Below are 26,705 nucleotides of genomic sequence, written 5' to 3' on the forward strand. Positions count from 1 at the left end.
TTTAGTATGAAGCTAATTATACGTCAAAACGACTCTGCATAACGCGGTGTAGGTTTGATTCGAATCATTGCTTAATATATATATATTTCCCCACGCATGTTTCGTAGTGGGCCGACCTATTTTTATAGAAATATACTGTCCTACCTTTAGATACCTACCTAAACTGTTGGGGTAAGTGGAGAAGCTCATCTGGTTCGAATTCCACGTTAATCAGTAGGTCCCGTTTCACGTAGCCTCGCTGCTGAAAGAGACGTTAAACTCAAACCGAACTCAACTCAAAAAGTGGAAGAATGAAAAATATCAAATGACTTTAAGGAAAAAGCGCTAAGAGGTAGAAGATTTAAAGAGTTCTAATTTAAAAAAAAAATAAAAATGATAAAAGCAGAAAACAGTGGACCTATCTTAATAGAATAAGTACTTATAATACGTAATTTTCTGTATCATAAGACATTGACCATGAACCTACCTACTTAAATGCCTATATTGTACTGTATCTAGCTGTATCTAGTATAAAGATTCATCATTCATGTATTATTGCTATTTCACTGTTAAAAATACTCTCTTAAACCTGAGAAACCGTTTCTTATCTATGCATCGAGAATATCTTTTCTTAGAAACAAGAGTCTGAAACTCTCATTAATGAGAAATGAAGAAAAGTATATGAGGTTGTATAAAATGAAACGAGAAAATATACTGTTACTTTACTTATGAATGAGAATTTCCAAATCTCATTACTAAGAAAATATTGTCTCGGTGCACAGATAAGAAACGGTTTCTTAAATTTAAGAAATTATTTTTTACAGTGTATCTATAAAATGTTTTGAAGTATGTGCCAACCTAATTAATACTTTATAATATTACCACTGAAATCATATTTTGCAAGCAATTTGTTTGGCTGGCATGGTCATCTTTTTTTTTTTTTTTTTTTTTATTGATAGTATAGTAACTTTTAAAGGCTTCTAAAATTCTTCTCTTTTCTTCAGCAATTTTCATCATTCCTACATTTTAGCGGTTTCTCGAAATTCGGTTAATATTACAGGTATATATATATATATATATATATATATATATATATATATATATATCGGGTGTTCTAAAAATGACGACCACGGACAAGAGAGCGCTATTATTCAGGTCGAAATAAAACGCAAATGCTATATAATGATATACTCTCCGGAGCCTCCTTCAGCCGCAGCCGCTATGGGTAATCAAAATTTCACTATAAGGCAACGTTGCAGATTAACTTCGAACCATTAGCATTGCTCTACGAATCCATCAAGCAGTTACAGTGATTGTTAAGGTAATACATGGTTCTCGCGTCAACGTCTATCGACTTTAACTGTCATCTGGTAATTATTTAATGATTGCTAGATCTTTTATTGAGTTCTTTATCTGCGACGTTACCACATAGTGAAATTCACGTCTGCAGATGAGGATCCGAAAGATATACAATTATATATATTTTTCGCTTGAGTTTGACTTGTAAAATGATGCTCTATAGTCCGTGGGCGCCATTTTTAGAACACCTGATATATATATACAGTGAACTCTCCCTTAACGGACACCTCTATAATACGGGCAGATTTTTTGTCCCGGCGAAAATATATGTTCTCTTATGGAACAAAACCTTCCCTTTTACGGACACTCTTAGATACGGACGCAGACAATCCTTTTTTGTCCCAAACGTTTTAATAATCTCTTCATAACGGACAGGAATTATTCTCGGTTCTGCGATATATTACAGTAGACAGAAAAGTCTTTTCCCCACAAGTGTATCTATCATGAGTCTAGACTTGGTGAATCATCGAACAGAACAACTTCAAACTGAACTTGAAATTATTCTTTTTTCTGTCCGCAATAAACTGCTTTCCGGTGGAAATCCTAGGAAACCTTCAATAAGCAATAACACTCATGCAGGATCAGTCGTATGGCCAAGAATTCTATACGAGAGATCTTCCCTTCCCTTACTAATTTAGTCCTTTTTCTATGGACCTTGCATCTTTCCCAACAATTTCATAGATAACAAAACAAACATTGTTGTTTTACTATGATTTACTTCAATTATTCCTTTCTTTCATTATTTTAATTTTTCATGGGTGCAAAGTTGAAAGATCTTATTGAAGTTAAAGAAAATTAGCAGAAGTCTTTATATTCAAATTTTATTCTTGCTTGTGTTACATTTAGTTAAGGTTTAAATACCATGTTGTGTGACAATAAAATCAGACCTTACTATATTAATTTCGCGCCCAAAAGGCACATCAGGATCCATTTACAGGAGACATTTTGCCTGTCAACACTGACTGTAGCCGTTATTAGCGAGTTCTTTAACGTGCTCTCTTTTTTGCTTTGCGAGAAACGCACAAAATAAATTTTGATAACAGGTTTGCACTAAAATTTATTCTTACAGCAGAGCAATCTGAAGAATTATAATGTTAGAGTTTATTTTCTGGTTAGCTTGTATTGTCAGAGGGACATGGTAGTAGAAGCATAAATACTAAACATTGGGTACAACATATTAGCATGCTTTCTGTTTCATCATTTGATTCACGGTCGTATCTTGTACCTCTTCTTTTCCTATGCATACGGAGTATAACTCCAACTATCAACAAAATGATCGTTACCACAACAACGTACACGATAATTTCTGTAGCATTTGGCCCTGAAAAGAAAACAAAAAAAAAAACTTAATTATTTAATATAATACTCTACACGAAAGGTCCTGAAAATAATTACTAGCTCATATAATAACGTCTTGTAGATACTATCTGGCTCACTTTCTAAACGAAAGACTTGAAAATAATTACTAGCTCATATAATAGCGTCTTGTAGATATTAACTGGCTCACTTTCTAAACGAAAGGTTTTCAAAACAATTACTAGTTCATATAATAGCGTCTTGTAGATACTATCTACACAAAATATCTTGAAAACAATTACTAGTTCATATAATAGCGTCTTGTAGATACTATCTGGTTCACTTTCTACATTTGTCTTGTTCTTTATTCTCTTCGAGTTAGTTTTTCTAAAATTTTGGAAGGTGTAGATTGGTCCTACTCTTAAATTTTGGAAATTTTCCAATTTTTAGATTTGGTATGGTAGTATAGGGCCATAGTTGTATCTCGTGATTCATCTTTTTCCATCTCATGGATAAAATAAAATTGTCAAAATGGAAGGTTATTGGCCTCATGAATCATCCTCCTTTCATTATGAGTTATTATGTTATGAATAAGTATAAAGATTCGGGACATCATATATATATATATATATATATATATATATATATATATATATATATATATATATAAACTTACCTCTCTAAAATCTCGGGATGGTAAATGTATAGTCATCATCTTAAATCCTGAAAATTGTCAAATTTGGTAGGACTATAGTTGTACCTCGTGATTCATCTCGTTCACTTTCATGGGTCAAAAATATAAATTTGGAAGGCTACAGTGTATTGACCTCATGAATTCTCCTCTTTAATGAGGGTTTATTATGTTATGAATGAGTATACTGGTACCCATAAGACACGGCTACATTATACAACGATATTGTATATTTGTAACACTTCCATTTTTATAATTTTAATCATTGTGAGCAAAAGGTGTTGCTTAAAAGTGCACAGACTATATGACTCATGACTAAGAAGAGAAAGATATAAAAAAGCATTATGTTGATAATGTATGATATTTAACCGTCGTTATAGTAATAACAGATTCGTCGTTCTTTGGGGTTACTAGGATAACCAGTAGTTGTTGATTGATGGTGATACTAAGAGATAATATAGATAATGAAAGCCTACGCTGTCTAAAATCACTGTGTATTATTTCAAAGTAGTAAGTGATTGATTATGTTATGTGATTTCATTGTACGTGATATCTTATAGGCATTATATTAGTGAACTGGGAAAAGTAACGGTAATATTTAAAAGGTTATCGTCACATATAAATGTGTTATTCCGCCAGGACCTTGAGACTTGTTAGAAGTTCAGAGTAAACAGTCTCATATTTGTTGATCACCACGGATTACATTTTATTAAGGAACAAGAGAAAGATATATCGCAATCCAAACATGAATATTCAGTGATGAAGGCACTAATAGTGATTCGTCAATGAATATGACTGAGCTTATAAGACAGTTAGGACAACAGTTGAATGCTAAGATGGAACAAGTTACGCAACAGATAAATCTCAACAACGAACAAGTTACGAAGCAATTGGATGCTAAAATCGAACAAGTAGATGCTAGGATGGAACAATTGATACAATGTTCAGATACCAAGATCAAACAAATATCCAAACAAATTGATACCAAACTGGAACTAACCGATAATAGAATAGAACAGATTATTCACAGTTTTGCAATAGTGCAAAGTTCCGTCGAAACAGTAGAAACCTGAGTCAACAACCATCAAAGTCAGATAACGAAGTTGCAAGAAGTGCAAAACATCAAGGAAAGATTGGGGACAGCACATAGATATATTGACCCAGTCATCAACATGATTTGTGTAGACCAAAATGCCGACGGAACCAGACTACGTGAGGAGGGAACCCGAATATTATTACGAAAAAGACGACGCTGCTTCAAGTTTTGAAAACCAAGAAAGAAGATTAAGACAGAAAACTGATAATCATGACAAACTTAGAAATACAAAGTATTCTAATACACATTTCAAAATTAGTGAAATTAAGTACTTGACCAAATTCAGTGGTAGGTCCGAGGATATCCCAGCCAGTATACTTTTAGAAAAAATTGAACAAGAATGTGATCGGCGAAGGAGAGCATAGTTTCCTTAAAATTTTACATGTTTTATTGCCACCCTGTTTGGCATGGTTTAACGCTGTTAGAAGTAATTTATGTACCTTTTCAGATTTCAAAATTGCTCTGTTTTCCAATTTTGAAATTGACTTTTTGATAGCAAGTCGGGAGGCTCTTATTAAAAATAGACATTATGATCCTAAAGTAGATAAAAATCTCACTGATTTTGTAATCACGGCATATACTGATCAATCCTTATCAACCTGAATCACGCGTTATAGCGTCAATACGAATGTTGTTACCTTTTAGGCTACAGCAAATCTTAATATTGTCCCAGTATATTCATTTTAATCATTTACTTGCAATAGTTCAAAATTTTGAAAGTCAGATAAAGTTGCAAAGTAATTCTAACCGAAGTCAAGCCAATCATTTACCTATTCGCAATATTAATGTTAAGGAAAATCGTAATTATAATGTAGAAGGTAATTCTGGATTTTCTCGTACCGGTAATATAAATGAACCTAATTGTAATTGTAATATGACCGAATCTAATTTTAGAAGAAACAGAAATGGTAACCATACAACTATTAGGAATAATGAAACAATCGATCTAATTTTCCACATACTCTCAGATTTCGTAGTAATTACATAGATGGCAGAACTTTTCAAAATAGGAATCGAAGATCTGGTGAAGTAAATAACATACAGCACTGTACTCAAGATTGTGCTATTCAATGCAAACTAATCGAATCTTTAATTAATATAACTTGAGCTAAAGTTATGACGTCCGACAAAACATATTCAATTAATTCTTGTTTTGTTTCACCTAGAATATTGTTACGATTTCTTTGTAATTCACTCTTCTCCTATGTTATAAGGAATCACATATTTATTTACAACGATATTGTGTATTTATCAGAGTTTGCTAATTATGCCCAAATGGAAGAATTAGGTTATGATGCATTTCTAACTAATTATTTTGTCAACAAGCCTCAATATTGTCGAATTAAAGAAACTGTTGTAGAACCTGAATAATTAACAAACTGGTCACATTTTCAATATGTCCTCCCTATTTATAATTTGATAGAATTAAAATAAAATGAGTTATGCAATGAATATAAAAATAATATTGAGATGAAATATATATATATATATATATATATATATATATATATATATATATTATAATTTATATGTATATGAGGGCTATTCAAAAAGTAAGTTAACTATTGTATATGTGAAATGCCGCTCTTGAATTCTCTCTTTAATTGTGAACAATTTAAGAAGTCTTGTTCGGGAGCCATATATACAACCATATTGTATATTTGTACGATATTGTATATTTGTAACACTTCCATTTTTGTAATTTTAATCATTGTGGACAAAAGGTGTTGCTTAAAAGTGCACAGACTGTGATGACAAAGAAGAGAAAGATATAAAAAACATTATGTTGATAATGTGATATTTAACCGTCGTTATAGTAATATCAGATTCGTCGTTCTTTGGGGTTACTAGAACAACCAGTAGTTGTTGATTGATGGTAATACTAAGAGAGAATATAAATAATGAAAGCCGACGCTGTCTAAAATCATTGTGTATTATTTCAAAGTAGTAAGTGATAGATTATGTTATGTGATTTCATTCTACGTGATATCTTATAGGCATTATATTAATGAACTGGGAAAAGTAACGGAAGAGTGTATAGTTGTACCCAAATTAAAATTTTGAAAATTTCAATGATATAGGACCATGACAAAGTTTGCTCGATTCATCTTATTTTCCTTTATGGGTATAAATTAATTTTGACAGTGATAAGGTCAAGGTCATTTGCAATGTAACAGGTATGTATAGGGCAATAAATAGTAAGGTCCCTAGATATGGACACAATGGAAGTGTCCCGGAGTTTGATTCCAGTGGTAGCTTTTAGTTTGATTTTCTATGAGAGCAATTCTCGCAATAGATTCATGTCATGTATAGCCATAGTATTAGAAAGGAACATAAATCTACAAATTAACCATTTTTATAAAAATGGTCAAGTTTTAGACAACTTAAGTTGAAACATTACGATACTTCATAATGAAAGCCGACGCTGAAACACTTTCGTTTGTTATATGTGTTTTAGTTTAAATTCTTGTACTGTTTAGGATTATGTTCAACATATACCTTGTATTGAGCTCCCCAGCTTAGAATTCGATGTCACTTTGTTCAAATATGACATAGATACCTTTACTACACTCCTCGTAAATTTTGAAGCAGGGCACATACATGGCTCACCAAAGCTTTATGATTTCTCGAAGTTTAAGGTCATCTTCTTGGTCCTATTTTGAGTTCCTATGGTTTGAATTTTAGATTTAAATCTCAGATAACCTTAACGTTTTAGTAAATTTTCAACTGAAAATATTATAGTCGGTAAGTCCAAAATTTTTCTGAATGCAAAACCATTGAATTTACAGTTTTCAAACTAATTATTTTCGAAAGGGAAACGTTTTACAGTTAATTGTTAAACTTTATCCGGTTTTCAATTATTCGGTTAACAAAAGAAACAGTTTTTTACTATTCGAGTAAATCATTGACTTTAGACTGAGTCGTGGCTAACTTCAAATATAACAATTTTCCTTTCATTATGATCTGAACTATTATAAAAAGTACATATCCACTATTATAAAAAGTACATATCCAATAATGTCTTGTAAGATATTTTACAATATCTTCGTTCCTTTTCCTGATGAATCAAATATTAACAGAACTTTCTTGCCACATAACTTTTTTGTTTTCATTATTCCGTCAACTAGTGTTTGTTTTAAATGACAGGTCAAAGAAGCAGTAGAAAACTGTTTCTGGAATAACATGTTTGATACTGCAGAGAAGCGATGACAAAAAATTATGATGAAAAATGTTCACACTGTTGCAGAACGGCACTATGCTTTCGAAAGCTTGAAATTTTCCCTAACTAGTAGCAGAAATTCTGAGAATTCCTAAATTTTCTAGAAATTTCAAATTCCCTGACTTTTCCAGGATATCCGTTCATTCGCCACCTTATATTGCAAGTAATACAAATCTCCTCATAAGAAAGAGTAACCAAAAGCTTGCTGTAGCTTTTTATTTTTAAGGCTGATTCTTCTTTTCCTCGTTTCTTTTTATTTCATCCTTCCTTAATTTTGTAATTTCGGGGAGGGTCCGGACACCCCCCTCCTGGCTACGTGCCTGTATTACACTAAATTTACATATCACAACCAAAATTGCTACATGCTTACAGTTTTTAAATAGTAAAACACAATGAAATTCACTAAAATCAGCGATTTAGAGAAAAATATTCCATAAGGTATATTATGTTCACTTATCTTTAGTGTGATTTTAGTCTTATATCTAATATGTCCTGTTTAGTGTGTTATACTTATTATTTAATTATAAAAGCCAGTAAATCCCAAAGAAAACTAAAATTCCATAAACATTAGTTTTGTAACTTAGAAAGTAAATTACCGATGACTGACAACATTACGACGCATTATTGGACAAAGAACGTGGTGCTCGACGTATAGTCGCTGAAAATATAGCATTTCTTTACATAACATTGGATAATTATAACTTGCTTTATAGACTGTATTCGACACATATATGTGTATTCTGTAAAAATCACTGTCCTGTTTTTATGAAGTTCATACAAGTGTTGAGAAAAAAGTAGATAAGTACCATAATCAAAACGATTTATTTTATGTTAAATCAAATCAATTATCACACAGCCGACGTTTATGTGTATTACTTTTATATCAGAATTCATTATAAGGATATGACCTACTCATCAAATTTTTTTTTTTATGTTTATTTAATGATATGAGTGTATTTTTCTTACTAGTAATCTGTTATCAGTTTCCTACAAGCTAGCAAATGTCTCAAATATTTTAGTAGTTAATATTTTATGCCCCTTGTTTTTATTAACAATTCATAAAATTTTAAGGACTGGTGAAATGTACTTCTCGTGTAGTTAGTTTGAAAATATTTTGATTTGGAATTTGAGTTTCAAATTCTTGTTTGAAACTTTTCGAGTTTACTGAAAATTTGAAAATTTAAAGTTAAAATAATAGTTTCAAAATTTGATTTGAAAATTTCTGTTTAAAACTCTCGTTTGAAACTTTGTGCTCACTGAAAGTCTGAACATTTCAAGTAGCAAATAAAATGTTTAACGTTTAAATTATTTACTCCAATAGTTAAAAACTGTTTTTGTTAATCGAATAGTTGAAAATCGGATAAAGTTTAACGGTTAACCCTGGAACGTTTCTTTTTTTAGAAAACATTTGTTTGAAAACTGTAATTTCAATGACTTTGCATTTACTAAAAATTTTTATACTTATTACTAAAATATTTTGAGTTGAGAATCTAAACTAAAACGTCGAAGTTATTTGACATATAAATTTCTAAACTCAAATCACAGAAACTCGACTCAGGACCAAGAAGATGATAAACTTCGAGAAATCATACAGCTCTGGTGAACCATGTATGTGTCCGTGTGAAAATTTAAGAGAAGTGTACTGAAGATACTTACGTTCTAATTATATTTGAATAAAGTGACATCAAACTCTAAATTGAAGAACTCAGTACTATATCTATGTAGAACATAATCCTAAACACTACAAGAATGTAAGATAAAACTCATTCTGCAACTTCACAAAACAAACCCATATGAGTAAAAACGAAGGGAAATGTGTTACGTCTTTAGTTGTCTAAAACTTGATGCTTTTATAAAAATGATTAAATTGTAGATTTATGTCCCTTCTTAATACTGTGGCTATATATGACACGAGTCTATTGTGAGAACTACTCTCACAGAAATTCTAACTAGGACTTCTTAAAAGCTACTACTGGAATCAAATTCCGGGACAACTTCAATTGTGTTCATATCTAGAGACCTTACTGTTTAGTGTCCTATACATACTTGTTACGTTGCCAAATGATTGACCTTATCACCACCCTTAATTTGTACCCATAAAGGGAAACAAAATGAATCGAGCGAACTTATCATGGTCTATATCACGGTAATTTTCAAAATTTTAGTTGGGGTGGAGCTATATACTCTCAGAAAAATTTAAAGGAGGTGTAATAATAATCTCATGTTCTATGGGTACCCTGTACTCATCCGTAATAAACAATCATTAACGGGGAGAATCCATAATGCCGATTACCTTCCATTTTGGCATTTTTTTTTTTAATCCATAAACGGGAACGAGATGGATCACAATGTACAACTATAGTCCTCTAATACCCAGTGACGCTACTCTGCCGCTTTGCACCAGTTCGCTAGAACCGGTTGTTAAAATATTTTGAGTTCGCAGAACCGCTTTTTATACTCAGATATAAAAGTAAATTTTACCCAATTGTACCTAGGAACAGTAAATTTTAGTTTAACTGTCTTTGTTTTTAGAAACTCTTACAGCTACAGGGTTAATCATATGATTTCTTAGAACAAGATGTAAGCGTTTATTTCTTAATCTTAAATGCGCAGATATCAAGAATGAGGTCTCGGTTCATGTGAGTGTAGTGGTAAGGGTTATTTATATTTGAAACGTATACATATCATTATCAACAATTGTCAATCCATTGTTGGATTAAGAGCTTTCCAATACTTTTTGATAACCATATATCTATCTTGGATAATTCGTTTCCAAGATATTCTCTACTTTCCCTTGCGTAGATATACCTAATTTCGTTTCACAGTCCTGTATTAGGATGCTGTGTAGGTCTCTACTTGTCACTTGTGGTACAAAGTAAAAAATTTGCTTTTATCTAAATTGTGTGCTTTGTTTTCTAACAGAATTATCTATCTATTTACCTATCAATCTACTATCTATTTACCTATCAACCGGTTGAAAAAATTAAAATAATTCCACTACTAATACCACATCAAATTTTAAAATTTGGGAATTTCCAAAATTTAAGGGTAGGACCGATACACACCTCCCGAAATTTTAGAGGGGTTCCTTTATGTATCCTATTTCCTATGAAAGACAAGAGGGTCCTATAATAATCATCCATAACGTAACAAATCATCATTCAAGTAAAACCTTCCATTTTGACAATTTTATACTCATAAAAGGGAACAAGATGAATCACGAGATACCAACTATAGCCCTACATTACCATACCATGGAAATTTCCAAAATTTAAGGTAGGTCATCACCCTCTAGGAGCTATGTTAAATACTCCTGTCCTAGACCCCTATATTGAATCATAACGTAACCAAACATCATCAAATGGTATACATAAGTTAAAACTCTCCAAAATTTAGATTTTTTGATAATTTTATACTTATAAAAGGGGCGAGATGAGATGCGTTAATGTACTCCTCTCCTGAGCCCCTATATTGATTCATATCATAATAAACCATCATTAAAGGGTATACATTAGGTAAAAAACTTCAAATTTTGAATTTTTGTTAGTTTTGTATCTATGAAAGGGAACGAAATAGACCTTTTCAGCTCCTATACACTTCCACCTAAGGTGAGTCAAGGTACCCAAGGTGATCTAATGTACCCTTGGGTGGTTCTATGCACCCTTAGACTATGGCCAAGTGAACTTTTCGTTAGTCAAGGAACATCTCGTATTCTCTACTAGCTAAATTTATTGGACTATATCTCATTGTAAAGAAGTTAAAGCAAAATTCTTATATTTTCCAAGACTGAAATGGATACAGACCAATTAAAACCTTTCTTTCCTTCACCAACTTTTGCAACCCTCCTGCCCCAGTTAAGAGAGAAATGCTTGCGGAGCCTTCAAAATGCTTCGGAATTGGAAGTTGAACGTTCAAAATTACTCATACGACAAAAACATCGAGATGGAGCAGTCAGTTTTTGTAGCCTGGAGAATTAAGAGAGACGATTCAAAGAGGCTAGAGCTCCTTGTAAAGAACGACAGGAAAGCCTGTCGGTGAAGCGTCATTTAAACTTCGCAAAATCCGGGAGCTCGAAAAGGCTTAAAATAAATTATCCGCCGGCGTACTATTATAGTTTAGCAGAACTACGCAAATCAAAAACAGCTAAAATTAAGGAAGATTCAATAGATTTCAATCTCTGCGGAGATTACATTCTGCGGATTGACTTAACCTGATCGGACCAGTTACTTGTGACGCCAGAAAAAAAAAATGGAGAACGACAAAGAATATGTGAAGATCAAACGTTCTGAAAAGCAATTTAAAGTTTTAGAGAGAAAAAGAAGTGAAACATAACAAGTGAACTCGTAATTTTCTTTATGGTACAGAGTAGTTCAACTTAAATTTGGTAAGTTAGTGTAAATAAAAAAAGAACTAATGACACTAGTGGAAATAATAAAAATGGTGAGGTATGTTACATAATTCTAAAATTCTCAGTACAAGAAATGAACTGTGATTGAAAAAACAAAGTAACCATAAAGTTAAATAAATAATACACTTAAAAAAACTGTGATATACAGTATATAGAGGGTGGCCCATTTACTTTGACACTCCTTTGTAACTTTAAACTAATGGACAAAACACTGCTGAAATTTTGCACTTTGTAAATATCGGCATAAGGCATTGTTTGGGACAAGGTTAACAGTGTTGCCGACCCAACGTAAAATTATATTTTTTTCAAGTGCCACTACGTCAAGTTAGTGCATAAATCCAAATCTACATGTTAAACGAAAACTTATATTATACATTTATTATTCAGTGTTGCAAACTAAGTAGACTACAACATCACAAACATCTAAAGTTTGGCACCCTCTACAGCATTAATAACACAAATGAAATAGACAGGGCAACGCACAGTACTTTAGTGTCTATTACTATGATAGTTATATGCAGTGGCGTAAGAGGGATTTTGTTTCTTGGAGGGGCTATGCAGAATACGTGAATAAGCACTTACATTTTTTCTTTTGGGTGCCGACAAATTTTAATGAAATTGTGCATATACGAAATTTATTTCGGGGGGATTGAGCCCGATAGCCACCCCCTAAATATGCCACTGGTTATAGGACCATTTTTTTTATGAATACCAACAAAATTACAAGTTTGAAGGTCGAGAATTTGACTTTAATTAAAAGCACTTATTTTGAAAAGCTGCTTAGATAAGTACCTTACCCAATTACATAGATGGTTTTCAATATGTGAAGATCACAATGCCATTTACTGCAATTTGATACCTCAAATTGTTCTGCAGCTGTAGTGAATACTGTTAATGTTTGCAACACTTCTTAAAAGTATGTAATTCTGAAAACTTATTGTCATTATACGTATCAAAAAGTATTGTTGTAAGGAATAGAAGCAAAATAAATCAAAGATTTTTAAAATTTTTTTTACAAATACGCCATTTTATGCAATATATCAAATTTTACTCTTTTTCTTTTCATATCTCCCGAAAGGTTTGAGATATCAAATTGTTGTAAACAACATTATGATCTTCACGTCTATTGGAAACTACGCATGTAATTCAATGTGATACTTATCTAAGCACTTTCTTGAAATAAACTCCTTTGAAAAATGTTAAATTTTGAATTCCTTGTGACTATGTTCCTACTTGTTCGAAATACGTCATATGATGGTCATGGTATTCGACATTAGATTTCTGTAGACAGATGTGCAACACCCCGTCTGTCTCACTTGCGTTGTAGAACCATGCAATATATATATTAGGGGGGTCCAAATGTATATGGGGAAAAATAAATTTAGGAATTCCTTTGAACCCACCCCTAAAATGGTTCCATATGGAACCAAATTAAGCCGGGAGAAAAATTAGATCCATTGAATAATTTTAAATGGCACCCCAAACGACCTAAAATTTTGAATGCGTTTACAATACATAGTGTATGGGGAAAAGTGGAATAAACTCTGGTAATTTAGAAACGGCTCAAGGGAATGAAAAGATATCTTGGATAATGGAACTAGAGGAAGAGACCAACCTAACCTTGTATACGTTATCATGGCGGCCGTCTTGAAGTCCGCCATCTTGAATTCAGGCCAAAATTTTTAAATAGGAAGAGGGTCATGTGACATATCTTTTTGAGGTAGCATTTCACCAGATGCACAAATCTGGTATTATTTTCAAGTTACCTATATTCATGTAAGAGTTACTACGTGTAAAAACCAAATTCTTCATGTAATGTTATTTTATTGCAGTTATGGAACACAGATATGTAAGAATTTTGGAAGTCTTTTACATAAACTGAAACAAACTGCTTGTTTCGCTTTGAACTACAAATAAGGTTTTTTCCATCAAGATGATTAATAGACCATTATGAGGAAAAAGAAAAATTATAACTTGGAAGAAATTGAAATATCCCTTATTTATGTAGTATCTTTTTGGTAAGTTATGAATCTTATTTGCTACATAGTTCACTTTGTCTCATATAGAAAAAGATTGTCTGTGGGCCTTTATTATCCGCAAAAGAAACTGTTTCTGCTCCTCATTTTTCGTAAGAACGTTGTTGCAATCTTCTATTAGTTACACTCCCCTTTCTGCGCACCGTTTGTTACGTGGATGAATTAAACTATTGTCTTTCCTTGAAGATAGTCATTGTTATTTGGCCATGAAGTCGGATCACACTCAAAAAACCCTTTGGGTATTTTAAATCTCTCGAGGAAAATTTGTTTGTTGTAACAAAATCACTGATTTCTCTTTTCACAAGAATTTTTATGCTATCATCTCTTGCATCAAGCCTCTTTGCTGCTTCATGGTTTCCCCTTATAGTTTTAATTCTTTCAACCATTTTTTGCTTTTCCATTATGGTAACTCCATCATCAAAAACCCCAATGGTACGTGTACCTCCGTCAAGTACCAGAGTGGGCGTGAAAATTTAGAAAGAGCCACTTCAGATAATTCAGCATCTATTTGTCTTTAACTGTACAGATCTTTCAAAAATTGTAGATCTTGTAATGGTGAATGGAATGTTTGATCACATTTAAGCCAAATGTGAACATATAGTCGGATCAGAAAGTGCATACTCTCCGAAGACCCGTTTCTATTTGCTTCGTTAAACGAAATTGTTGGCGAAAGAGAAATATTTTAAATGGTAGCTTGTTTTTCCCATCCACCTTACATGGTGAATTACTCCAGGCAAACGAAAGAAAACTCCTCAAGGAGGTATGCCACCCAAGAATATGACGGTCAGTTCTAAAAATTCCCTGTAATCTTCTCTGCAGTGTACTGCTTCTACAAGTTTGATAGCAAAATTCAACACTTCATTTCTTACATCGGAAATATTGTTTGTTACATTATCATCATCAATTCCTGGAATAAAGTTAATGCAATCTGTTCTAGATCACTCGTTCTGAAAACACTTCAATAGGAGAACGTCCGGTCCAGATGCAAGCGAAACACAACAGTTATCAAATACATATTTTAAAACTAATTCATAAATGTGGTGTCTACAAGGAAGGTATAGAAGGTTATTTTGGAGCTACTGCTCTAGCAGAATGCAAGTACCGTTGACAAGAGCCATATTGCAAGGAGTAGTGTCACAATAAACTGCCTGCACGAACTTTACCAAGTTCCATTCTTCAAGCGAATGTACTATAGTAGAATCAATATGTTCTTCTCTTGATGACGACAAAATGGGAACACCAATTAGCCTCTCATGACCATCTCCTGTAATAATTATTGATAACCTGCCGGCAGTCTCTCTGCCAGCCAAATTCAGCAGTAGTTTTCCGTTCCAATGCACAACTAACGCACTTGATGCACTCTGAAATTGTTTCTTGTAGTTCTGTGCAACTTCACTACAGGTTTTCTCTCAGTATCGGTGAATGGAAGACCCATTTATTGCTAGTTCCTCTACATTATGGCCTAATGCCTCTGCCGTCGCTGTCAGAATATGTATTGATGCTCTATGAGTGAACTTTTATCGATTAAGAGCAACATCAGTCTTTGAGTAATAAAATTATTTTTTTCCCCTTTTTACATCTCTTGGACGGTCCGGGCACATACGCACTCGTATTTACATTTTCTCTAACATTCTCAACTGGGTTTTCCTCTTCATTACTTGAACTGTTCCTAGGGATGCGCACGAGACGAGTCGAGACAGGATTTTCCTGACAAAATTCGAGTCGAGACACAGCTCTTCCAATAGAAAAATATACAATTTTCGAGTCGAGACATCACTTTTACAGCACATTTTCGAGACGAGACAGCCACAAATCTTGTCTCGTGCGCATCCCAAACTGCTCCATGTCTTTTGGCGTATAAAGTTCAAACAAATCATTTTCAAAAGTGCATTTTCTTTCGTGTTCCTCTTTCGTTTGAAGTCGTGCATATCCCTTTCATTCTTTTCACGCCAAACTCATGTCTTTACTTTTAGTCGTGTAAGAATTATTAATCTGAAAAGAAGAAATCTTTTCACAGGTAATAATTCTTACATGACTAAAGCTATCTTTAAAATAGTGCCAGATTTGTGCTTCTAGTAAAACGATACCTCAAAACGATATGTCACATGACACTCTTTCTATTTAAAAAAAATTGACCTGAATCCAAGATGTCGGATTTCAAGATGGCCGCAATGGCAGTACTATACAAAATTAGATATGTTTCTTCCTCTATTTCTATTATCCATGGTATCTTTGCATTACCTTCATCCGTTTCTAAATTACATGAGTTTATTTCAGATTTTTCCCATATACTATGTACTGTAATCGGATTCAAAATTTTAGGTCGTTTGGGGCACCATTTAATATTATTCAATGAAGCTAATTTTTCTCCTGGCTTAATTTAGTCCCATATGGAACCATTTTAGGGGGTGAGACCAGCCCAATCTGAAAATTGATATTTATGGACCACCCTAATATATATATATATATGTGTGTGTGTGTGTGTGTGTGTGTTTGTGATAGTGTAGCGTGCTTAGTTTGCAACGTTATATGACAAATGTGGTATTGTATGTTTTCGTTTTGCATGTACTAGATTAGATTTGAAATATGAAATAACCTGTCGTAGTAGTATTTAAAAAAATACAACTTTATGTTGGGTTGACAATAGTGTTAATCTTGTAGTATTACAGACTGGACTAAACAATGTTCCTCCCTCTTGATGTTTGCATCGTACAAAATTTCAACGTTTTTTGTCCACTATTTTGAAAGTTACAAGAGTGTACATGTTCCACCCTATGTATACATGTTTATAATGAAGATTTGCAAATTAACCGATTACTAGCGATTATAGACTGTTCACTATCCTCTTATACAGTTTCAGAAACTCAAAGGCATGGTCCCTTTCCCCAAAAATCCACAAAACAGCACTTAAATAACACCAGCAGACAACTCTCCCGCTGGCAAAACCAACCCATCATACGACGTTGCCTTATGTCTTTCCAAATTGTCAAGAAAGGGATGGTCAGTGACTATTTTTCCTTTTTTCCTTTTTTTCGGTCATTTTTTTAAAATTCACAACACACTTTTCTTTTACTTTCCCGTAAATTAGATAAAGTAAACATTTTCCTGCAAAACTAGAGTAATGTAACACAATAAGCATAAACGTCTCCCTTGAACACTGATTAAATACTATATCAATAGAATATAAGCGTTATATAAATAGTAACTATTGACTGTAGCAAAACCTAAGGAACGTACTGTTCTAATAGGCGCACTCTCCAATTTTGATAAACACTGAAGCCTATTGTGTAACACAAATCGAATACTATTACCAATATAATAAGAAATACGTCTGATATAGTGGTGTTCACGAGTCGACACGAGAAATAGGGTTTCCTTATCTAAATTTTGTAAGTCACATCTCGTGTCTCTTCTCGAAGAATTTTTTTCTCTAGTTTCGATTATCGAAAAAGATGTCCTCGTCTCGTTTCATTTTGTAAATTCACACACAAAATTTATGACCTGATTTTTTTAGATTTTCAAACTATGCTATGCATAAGTATCGGAAGTCTTACAGAACGGCTTCTTTTGCAATCTATTCAGCGTCTCAAGAATAGATTCTATACCCTCCCTTAATCCTCTTTTCAAACTGGAAATGATCCAAATTATCGATTTTTGGTTTCAACATTTCGTCTCAGAACAAAAACAATAAGGAATAGCAAGAAATGTTTTATATATATGGACTCAGGAACAGGTTCTGTCTTTGATATTATTCCTCTATTACATCCAGTAGTTATAGATGTAGCCGACTACTTCGAAGTTTTAAGTATTGTATTCGGGTGGTTTGGAAGTATTACATAGTTTTATCTGTGAAACAACATTCTCTTGTCTTAATTTCATCTAGAAGTTACCAGAATCCTTCAGTCTAACGAGAGGTTCACGAAGGGAATGATATATTATAACACTCAAACCATATTTATCATTGGAGTATATGGACTTGCGTATCTTTATAAAAATGATAAATGTTCTACACTGTGTTCGTACAATCATTATATCAACTTATCATTTTATGTTATGATTCATGTACCAATAAAACAAAGTTTGAGAACTAAGACTGGGATAAACTAGTTACCCGCCAGACTCGTGAAATTTATCGTCTCGTCTCGATTCTAGTCTCCAAAATGAGACAAGACTGGTCATTTTTCTAATCTCATCTCGAATTTGAAAGATTTTTGTTATCTCGGGAGCAACACTAGTCTAATACTATATATTCTAACAATAAATTACGCTTAATTAGCCGTGTAGGAAAGACGTAGAATTAAAGCAACACTAGGAAAAACTCGGGGAACTAGTGAAAGAATATAAAATAAAAAAAGTTTCGGTAGCATTTGGCTGAAATATCAATTAGAAATGAATATCTGCGTGAACTCATGTTATTGTGCTTCTGTTATAATTATGAAGGTTTATTTCCTGGTCTGCACAATTCCAATTGCTTGTTTCTTAAAGTCATTACGGATTCACTAGTTAATAAAAGAATCATATGTGCTCATTTAAAACCTACCTAGGGAATCTGTAGGACAAATATAATACTTAAATATGGATAATTATTATTATTATAAATCGCTAACCACTTCTCTATATATTAGCAGTTTTGCAACCGTTTCTTCGTATACAAAATTCTGAGGTATTATGTTTTAATGTAGTTTTTTTTTTTTTTTTTTTTTTTTTTTAAAGAAAAAGACCTCAAGAAATAACACAAATGTCCCTTTCACATTATCCAGCGATTTGCCGGATCCGGCGAATTGCCGGACGAGGTAGAAAGACATTGCAAGCAATGAAGCTTTTCACATATGTGCGGCGGTCACCGGACATTCATCCGGCGAGCAAAAACAGCCGGATCTTCCTGCTAGAATCCGGCGCGGCAAATCACCGTGTATAGCCAAGCGGAACATTACAAGCAATGGCGCTCTTCACATATACGCGGCAAACTACCGGATGGGTGTTGGGGGAGGAAGCAAGTGTTGCCAGGAAAGAGCAGAACGTGGCTGCTATAATATGGGAGCGTGTGGTTTTGTGTGTTATGTGAAGTGTGTTTGTGTATGTGGTTATGTTCTAGCCCAGTACATCTGGAGTAATTAACCAAACCTGCATATGCAATATATGGGGAAAGATGACATGTAAAATTAATTGAAAACTACCAATACTACCGAAGTGTCGAAATCAATATAAATTATTATTTTTCTATGTAATAGAAGATTGGGAGATGTCCGTGTAGCACTGGACAAATGACCTTCTATAAATTTGTGGTGACCCAAAATTGAAATATACACTATCAAATATTTCAGCAATACAGTCTTTTGCTATATATTTATGTACTATTTTACTACGCAAAGCAAGAGAGAATTCATGATGTGATATTTGATAAATATACCGTATTTTATATATTTTATAATTATCTGGCTGTAATTTCTTGAATAGTCCTCTGAATTCAGAGACTAGAGCAGTGCTTTAAAGAGACTTGAGTCAATAGTCGGAACGCTTAAAACAAAAGAATAAACACGAAATAGTATAATAATAATAATAATAATAATAATAATAATAATAATAATAATAATAATAATAATAATAAGAAGAAGAAGAAGAAGAAGAAGAAGAAGAAGGATGACCAAAAATATTCGGATTTCGGAAAAACTCCAGGTTTCGGAAAATCTTTAGAACCACACACTAAATTTGGTCATACCTATTATTTGTCGTAAGAAGAATTCCACTAGTATTATACTGGCAAAGGAAGTACTAGAACTGAAGAACTAATTTTACATTAGCTTTGAATGAAATGACAACACACAATCAAGATGTAGTTTCAAATACATAAAAAAAAAAACATATAACTACTGGATTAAGTTTTCTAGTAATAAGGTTCTAAATTTTGTATTACGTCCTATGGTTCTGTTGGCTAGGCTAAAAGAGACGGTGATGATGAGAAATGAATGAAATGATGGAATGAAGAAAGTGGGAGAAAATGGGAGAACGCCGAGAAAACCCACACAAACGTTACTTGTTCAACACAAAGTTCACTTGGCGCGAGCTGGGATCGAACCAAGCACCCCTGCACCAGAGGTGAATCCTCTGCCACTTACCCACCACGGTCCCCTCGTTTTATTGAAGTGAAACAATTTAACATTAACTTATTTCTTCACAATTCTTTTAACACAACAAATGTTCGTCGAAAGTTATTCGCGTACTGAATTGAAAGAGAGACAGTATTTAAGACAAAATATTTGATTTGGATTTAAAACTTTAATTTATAACCCCCTTCATCGTGACTTGGTCGTGGTAATCGGTCCTGACTCAAAAATATGAATTGTAGGGGGAAAAATATGACCTAAAATGTGTTAAAAGGTCTTTCTAAGAAAATATTCAAAAATTTAAAAAAAAAGAAAAAAAAGAGGTTGCTACCCGTCTTTCCAATCTGCCTTTTGCAGGTCAATTTACGGTCGAATCTGAGGATCCTGTAGTATTTGCTTACTTTCAACAAGTTTGGACTTTTTTTCGATTGGAAACTTATTTTGCCCTCAGGAGTAATCCAAAATGGCCGAGCCTAACATTTCTAACTCAAAAATACGAATTTTGGGAGAAAATTATAATGATCAATCTAGAAAAAAAAGTAATAATAAAATAACAAAATCAAAAATTTAGAATTAAAACAAATTGGATGAATTGGTCCCAAAGTTTTGAATTAGTAGACCTAAGAAAAACAAGTCCCCTTTTCAATGGTCTTTGAAAAAAAAAGACTTTTTGGCGTGAAATTATTCCCCTCCTCCTTAGAATTCGAAATTATCACAAGGAAAAAGGGGCCCCGGGAAAAATGTTATAGAAATCTTATACTCTGCCTAGCCATACATTATTATTTTTATTACTAATTTAGTCTAAATTCAGTGGCGGATCTAGAAGGGAAAACATGGGGGGCTGCCAGAACCCAGGCTATCATAGATATATCATGAGTTTACTATAAACTTACAAAAATATATATGTTAAATTATTTTTGTCACTCAAAAAACTGGGGGGCCTAGGCCCCCTGGCCCCAGGCTAGATCCGTCACTGGCTACACTATTCTATTGATTACAGAAGGGACCTGGATCCATCACCTTGGAAATTCAGCTGCGAATATATGTAAGGTACTATTGATAAAGGAATTAACTTCTTGTGTTGAGTGTTTCGTCTCGTATATTGTAGTGAAATGTTTTAACATGTTTTTTCTTCAATATCTTATGACTATACGAAATTGACTCAGATCCTTTCTTCAACCATCTATTCAATTACATTAAATTTAACGTTATCTATGTGTATAAAAAATACAAATTATTTTATCTTAATGTTACAGCCAACATTTCTGGAGGTTGAATACAGTTCCCAAATTTTGAATTCTGCCTCTGCAGCTGGGCCCGTACGCGATCCAACAACTCATCAAAAGTTGCGATAGACATACGAAAGTAATTAAAGAATTTTACTTCGTCTTCCCTTAATTGTGGAAACAGTATAGAAAAATCTCCTTCAAGTACCGCTTCTCTAAAAAAGGGTGAACTCATATGTGTCTCTGACTTTTTTTTTCTGCCTGTGTCTTAACAAGGCCAGTAGAAAACACATTTTGCGTCTGTCCATTACAACCACCACAACACGACAAGAGTCACTGAGTTTTGTTTCTTCAGTTGCACAGCAACCCTGCTCGCATATTTTTCATCCACGGCAAAACGCCGGATAATATGAAAGGGGCCGAAACCGGATCCGGCAAACAGCCGGAACCGGATCCGGCAAATCGCCGGATAATGTGAAAGAGGCAAAAAGGGAAAATGTGGCAACAACAGATCTGTCCCTCATCGACTTTCCTTCGACCAGCCATAAATAAGCCCCCATACTGAGTTTGGTGACGTCCTCCACCACCCGCGGTGTATCGGCATCAGACAGCAACTGTATACCAGGATAGCGGACGTACTATACTAGCGATAACTTATCTGTTAATCTATATACAAGTTCATGTTTTGTTTATTAGAACGTAAAGTGTATGTAACATTCTAATAGTGTACAAACAGGCGCATAAAGACTTGATTATGTAAGATAAAATTCTTTAGACAAAGAAAATGTATATTTTATTGTTGTTCCTACTATATGTTTTATATAGTCTTCGATGTATCATATTTATGTTTGGATCGAATTAGTACAACTAATTTTGTAACTTCTTTTCCTCTTTCGTTTGAACTAGATAAGAGAATTAAGTTTTTTTTTTTTCAGTTTGTTCATTAGAACACACTTCAATCCCTGTAGTGTCTTTAATTTTAAAACACTCATGCACTGCGTGGCAATCGGGCCAAGCGTTTCCGGTACCTATGGCCTTTATAAATGCAGGTCCAAAGCATTTTAACCGCAGCTTTAACTTCTCTCTTAGGAACTGGTGTTCTCAAGACTTCAAGCAGCCGAGCTAGAAGGCTAATGGGCTTTGGTGCACCGGTGCAAAGTAAGAGTGATTATCTCTACGGAATTCTTCCTTTAGTTAATTACAGTCATGATGGTGGCTAAAAGCCTGAATGAAAGCTAAGATAGAATATATGTTAGAATAGACAAAGCTTGAATGAGAAATGGACTAAAATGATAGCCAAAATAGGATAGAATGTAGGGAACGGTCTCAATGAGGACCATAGCTAATATTTTTATCTTATAAGGATTTCCTTAATAGAGGAAACAAGCAAGTGGAGACTAAGCTTTACTATCACTCTTTATATTTTAGTTTTCTATTCATTAAATATATCAAGAAATGGTTGAGTTGAGTTGATTTTAACGTCCCGTTCAGCAGCGAGGCTATATGAGACGTGAACCTACTGATTAACGTAGAATCCGAACCACATGAGCTCCCGCCGGGAATCGAATATCAAGAAATGGTATCTGTACCCCTTTACTATATTTAAAAGTATCTCGCCAACAATGCTAAATCGTCTCTCTGAGCTGCCTTCTATTTTTTTTTCTTTAAACACTAGGTCATTAGTTTTTTTTTTTTTTTTTTTTTTTTTTTTTTTTTTTTTTTTTTGTAATAAACATATTTTGTTTTACCTAACATCTTCAGTTTCAATTAAGCAAAAACTAAAATCCTATTTTTAACCATTCATTGATAATTATTATTGGAATGAAAAACGAAAGATTATCAATGACAAAACCCTACGCATATTTATGCGGGCTCAAAATTAACCCATAATCACAAAAATATTATTTTATATATAGATATGTAAGAATCAAGTTTTTCACAACTTACCAATAGAGTGCTTCCGTTTATGATCATGTTCATTCCACATGTGTATTGTAGTGGAGTTCTTCTTACTTCCGTTATCATGGCTCCATGTGGAATTTTTTGTACTATTATTATGACTAATATTATGGCCTAAAAATGATCCATTGTTTCCACCAAGTATCCATCCATTGCTAATATTTAAATTCCATCCATAATTACTTCCACTTGATGTAAGATTTTTCCTACTGACATTCCATCCCTGCTCAAATCCTCTAGAGAAAGTACTGTTTGAAATTCCAGTATTATTGGTCAAATTCCACCCGTAGATGCCTCCATTTGTGAACGATGCGTTTGAAGATCCATTATTACTGCTTGGTAACTGCCAGCCAAAACTGCTATTTCCAGTAGGAAAAGATATGTTGCTGTTTCCAGTGCTATTGACGCTGTAACTTCTAATTCTTCTAATACCAAGTCTCCAATTTTTGATATCTAGAATGTTGGGTTCTAGAACAAATGAAAAAAAAAAGGTATGTTCTGATTTAGAAGCGTAATGAGATTACATTACAATTAATAATTCAGATTCTAAATGGATTCAAAATTTAATGTACTATATAAATTTTATAACTAAGCAAATAATTTTTAGAAGCATGAAAACGTTAAAAAAAGAAAAATAAATAAACACGCAGTTTTAAACTTTGAATGAAACTTCTAGATCGGATTTCATATTATTCGACCGACATGCACTAAGCACAACTTTAAAGTTCACTTGTTGTCAAACCATGTCTGATTTGATTGCCCTTCAGCACCAAGGATATAATGAGAAACCTATTATTCAAATTGAGATTCGAAACACTACTCTAGTTTTCGCACAAAGCAAATATCCCCACCGGGAATTCATCCGTGGACTGTGCCCAAAAAGTCATGTGCGTTATCAACTTGTCCACAAACGGGTACCAATCTCTCTATTTGAAATTCACAATAATCAAGGAATCCTTACATTGGTCAACAGAGTTCTTTTTTTTTTTTTTCCTCAAAGATCTAACTCGATGTTCAATGCATATTCTCTCACACTAAACCCGAATCTCTGATCAGAATTTTTCTCTCATCTACACTGATAATTTATTATACGTAGTATCAGTGACTCTAAACCATGAATTTAAGAGATACCTGAGCAAATAATGAAATTTCAGTATTACTGTTTTATTTCATTATTTATAAGAAATTATTTGAGCTTGCACTGAACATAAGGAAATAGCACTAATAACAATAACATTCATTTATTTTTCCTTTCTACTTACTTATTTATTTTGGTCCTACATAAACATGCATGAAACTTCGTCATAAATTCATGTGTACTTACGTAGAAAAAATCAACTTAAAATAAGTTTTGGATAAAATAATCAGATATTTTCAAAATATACCATAAAAAATGAAATCATAAAATATAAAGAACACAGTAATAAAAAGGAAGTAAGAGAAAAATTTGTCGAATATTTGGGAATAATCTAATCTGATGTTTTATACAAGTGAAATACGGAGCACTCTACATTCACCATGAATTTCAATTACGAATATAAAAAAAATGACACATTACAAAATTACCAATCAGAAAGTTATTGAAATACTATAGGTTTATAATTCCAGTTTATGAAAACATCCTAAATTATATTTCCCGAATCAGATACCTTTAAGACTATCAAGAAAGGTGATTGCAAAAGGATAACTTGCAAATGCAAGAACGTCACCAGGATAACAAGAACGTCTCTTCATTGAATGGTTGCACCTAAAATTTGGAATGGGTTATCTCTGATAGTAAATTTAGAAGGCACAACACAGTTTGTTTTTTTTTTTAATTATTTTATTTTAATTAAGGGCAAATTATCACAACTGCAGTAGTAGTAGCAACTTTCCGTACATATAAGCACAGTGTTTAGGGTTTATTTGATTACTGTTTTTCGAAGAAACTGAGTGGGAAAGAGACAATTGTAAGTTAATAAACGTAGATTATCAAAACAATAGCTATCAAATGATCAGAGACACGTTGAACATAACATCAGATTTGGTAAAAAGCTACTCCAAAACTACATCACATACCTAACTTCTATTAAAAAATTTGGATCTAAAGCCAAGATGGCCGCCACAATAGTACTATACATTAACAGATGCAGTTCTATCACCATTATACCTTGACTAAATATGGTGTCACTGCCTTTAGCCATTCCAAAAGTACCAGGTAACTTTGCCCATAAGTATATTGTAAATGCATTCAAAACTTGAGGTCGCTTGAGGCACATTAAGTATTACTCAATTGAGTTAATTTTTCTCATGGGTAGCTTTGGTCTCATATAGAACCATTTCAGGGGGGTGATTTAAAAAAAAAAAAAAAAACTTGAAAGTCGAAAAATAATGACCACTCTAAAATATAGCAAATATAAAATCAAAAACATTCTGGTTAACTAGTTAATTAATCAATGATCTCATTACTTGCTACATAAAAGTAAGAAAATAAAAAACAACAAAGGAAAATTCGCGACGGGGATCAAGCTCCAACTAATAAAATTCAAACCCGATAACAATTACCTCTTTGCAGAGTATTTTCTCATTTTAAACTGACTTCCGACTGTTTGCACACACACACACATACACACACACACACACATATATATATATATATATATATATATATATACAGGGTGTCCCAAAAGTCCCCTGACATAGGGTTACGCTGTTATTATCACAGTTACAACAAAATGTAAGGGGGGAAACTATCTCCTAAAGCGACGTCTTAAATCTAAGATAAATGCGATTTTTTTTAATCGGACGAGCCGTTTATGCTGTTCACTCTTTATGCGACCAATACTAAATGAAAATGCCAGGTTGTCATTTACCTGGACCCCAATGTAAGTGAATGAAGGTATTGTCTTTTACGCTAACGTGTCCATGACTAGCCCCAATTTCAAACAGTAACTTCATTCACTTCTGTTGTGGGTCCAGGAAAATGGCAACGTTGCATTTTCATTTAGCATTGGGCGCATAAAAAGTGTACAGTCCAAACAGCTTGTCCGATTTAAAGAAATTCCTTCACTTTAAATTGAAAACATCATATTAGGAGACGGTTTCCCCTCTTACATTTTGTTGTAACTCTGATAATAATATAGTTACCATATGTTAGAGAACTTTTGTGACACCCTATATATATATATTTCAACATTTCGATGATTCCTTTTATCTTTGTAAGAGCACACTTTCCGCGGTGGTCCCACGTAAATTTCATCACGATGTAATGGTATAATCTTTGGAGCTAGACCATGAAAAATTTTAGCGGGTGTAGTGTAAAAGCTGTAATTAACCGACCTTAATATACGTG

General features: G+C 33.2%; 1 protein-coding gene across 1 annotated transcript in view; it reads right to left on the bottom strand.

Annotated features, from left to right (window-relative positions):
* Positions 1-2,143: 2,143 nt before the first annotated feature.
* LOC145664683 (uncharacterized) overlaps positions 2,144-26,705 on the bottom strand; it is a 54,331-nt gene continuing 29,769 nt past the window's right edge. The window contains exons 4-5 of the mRNA XM_081731537.1: positions 23,363-23,842; positions 2,144-2,659 (exon numbers count right to left, since the gene is read on the bottom strand). Coding sequence (XP_081587663.1) covers positions 2,451-2,659; positions 23,363-23,842 — 689 coding nt within the window. The 3' untranslated portion in view covers positions 2,144-2,450. The remainder of the gene's footprint in view (positions 2,660-23,362; positions 23,843-26,705) is intronic.

Source organism: Thermobia domestica, chromosome 11 (assembly GCF_964235325.1).
Source record: "Thermobia domestica chromosome 11, izTheDome1.hap1.1, whole genome shotgun sequence".
NCBI classification, from domain to species: Eukaryota; Metazoa; Arthropoda; class Insecta; order Zygentoma; family Lepismatidae; genus Thermobia; species Thermobia domestica.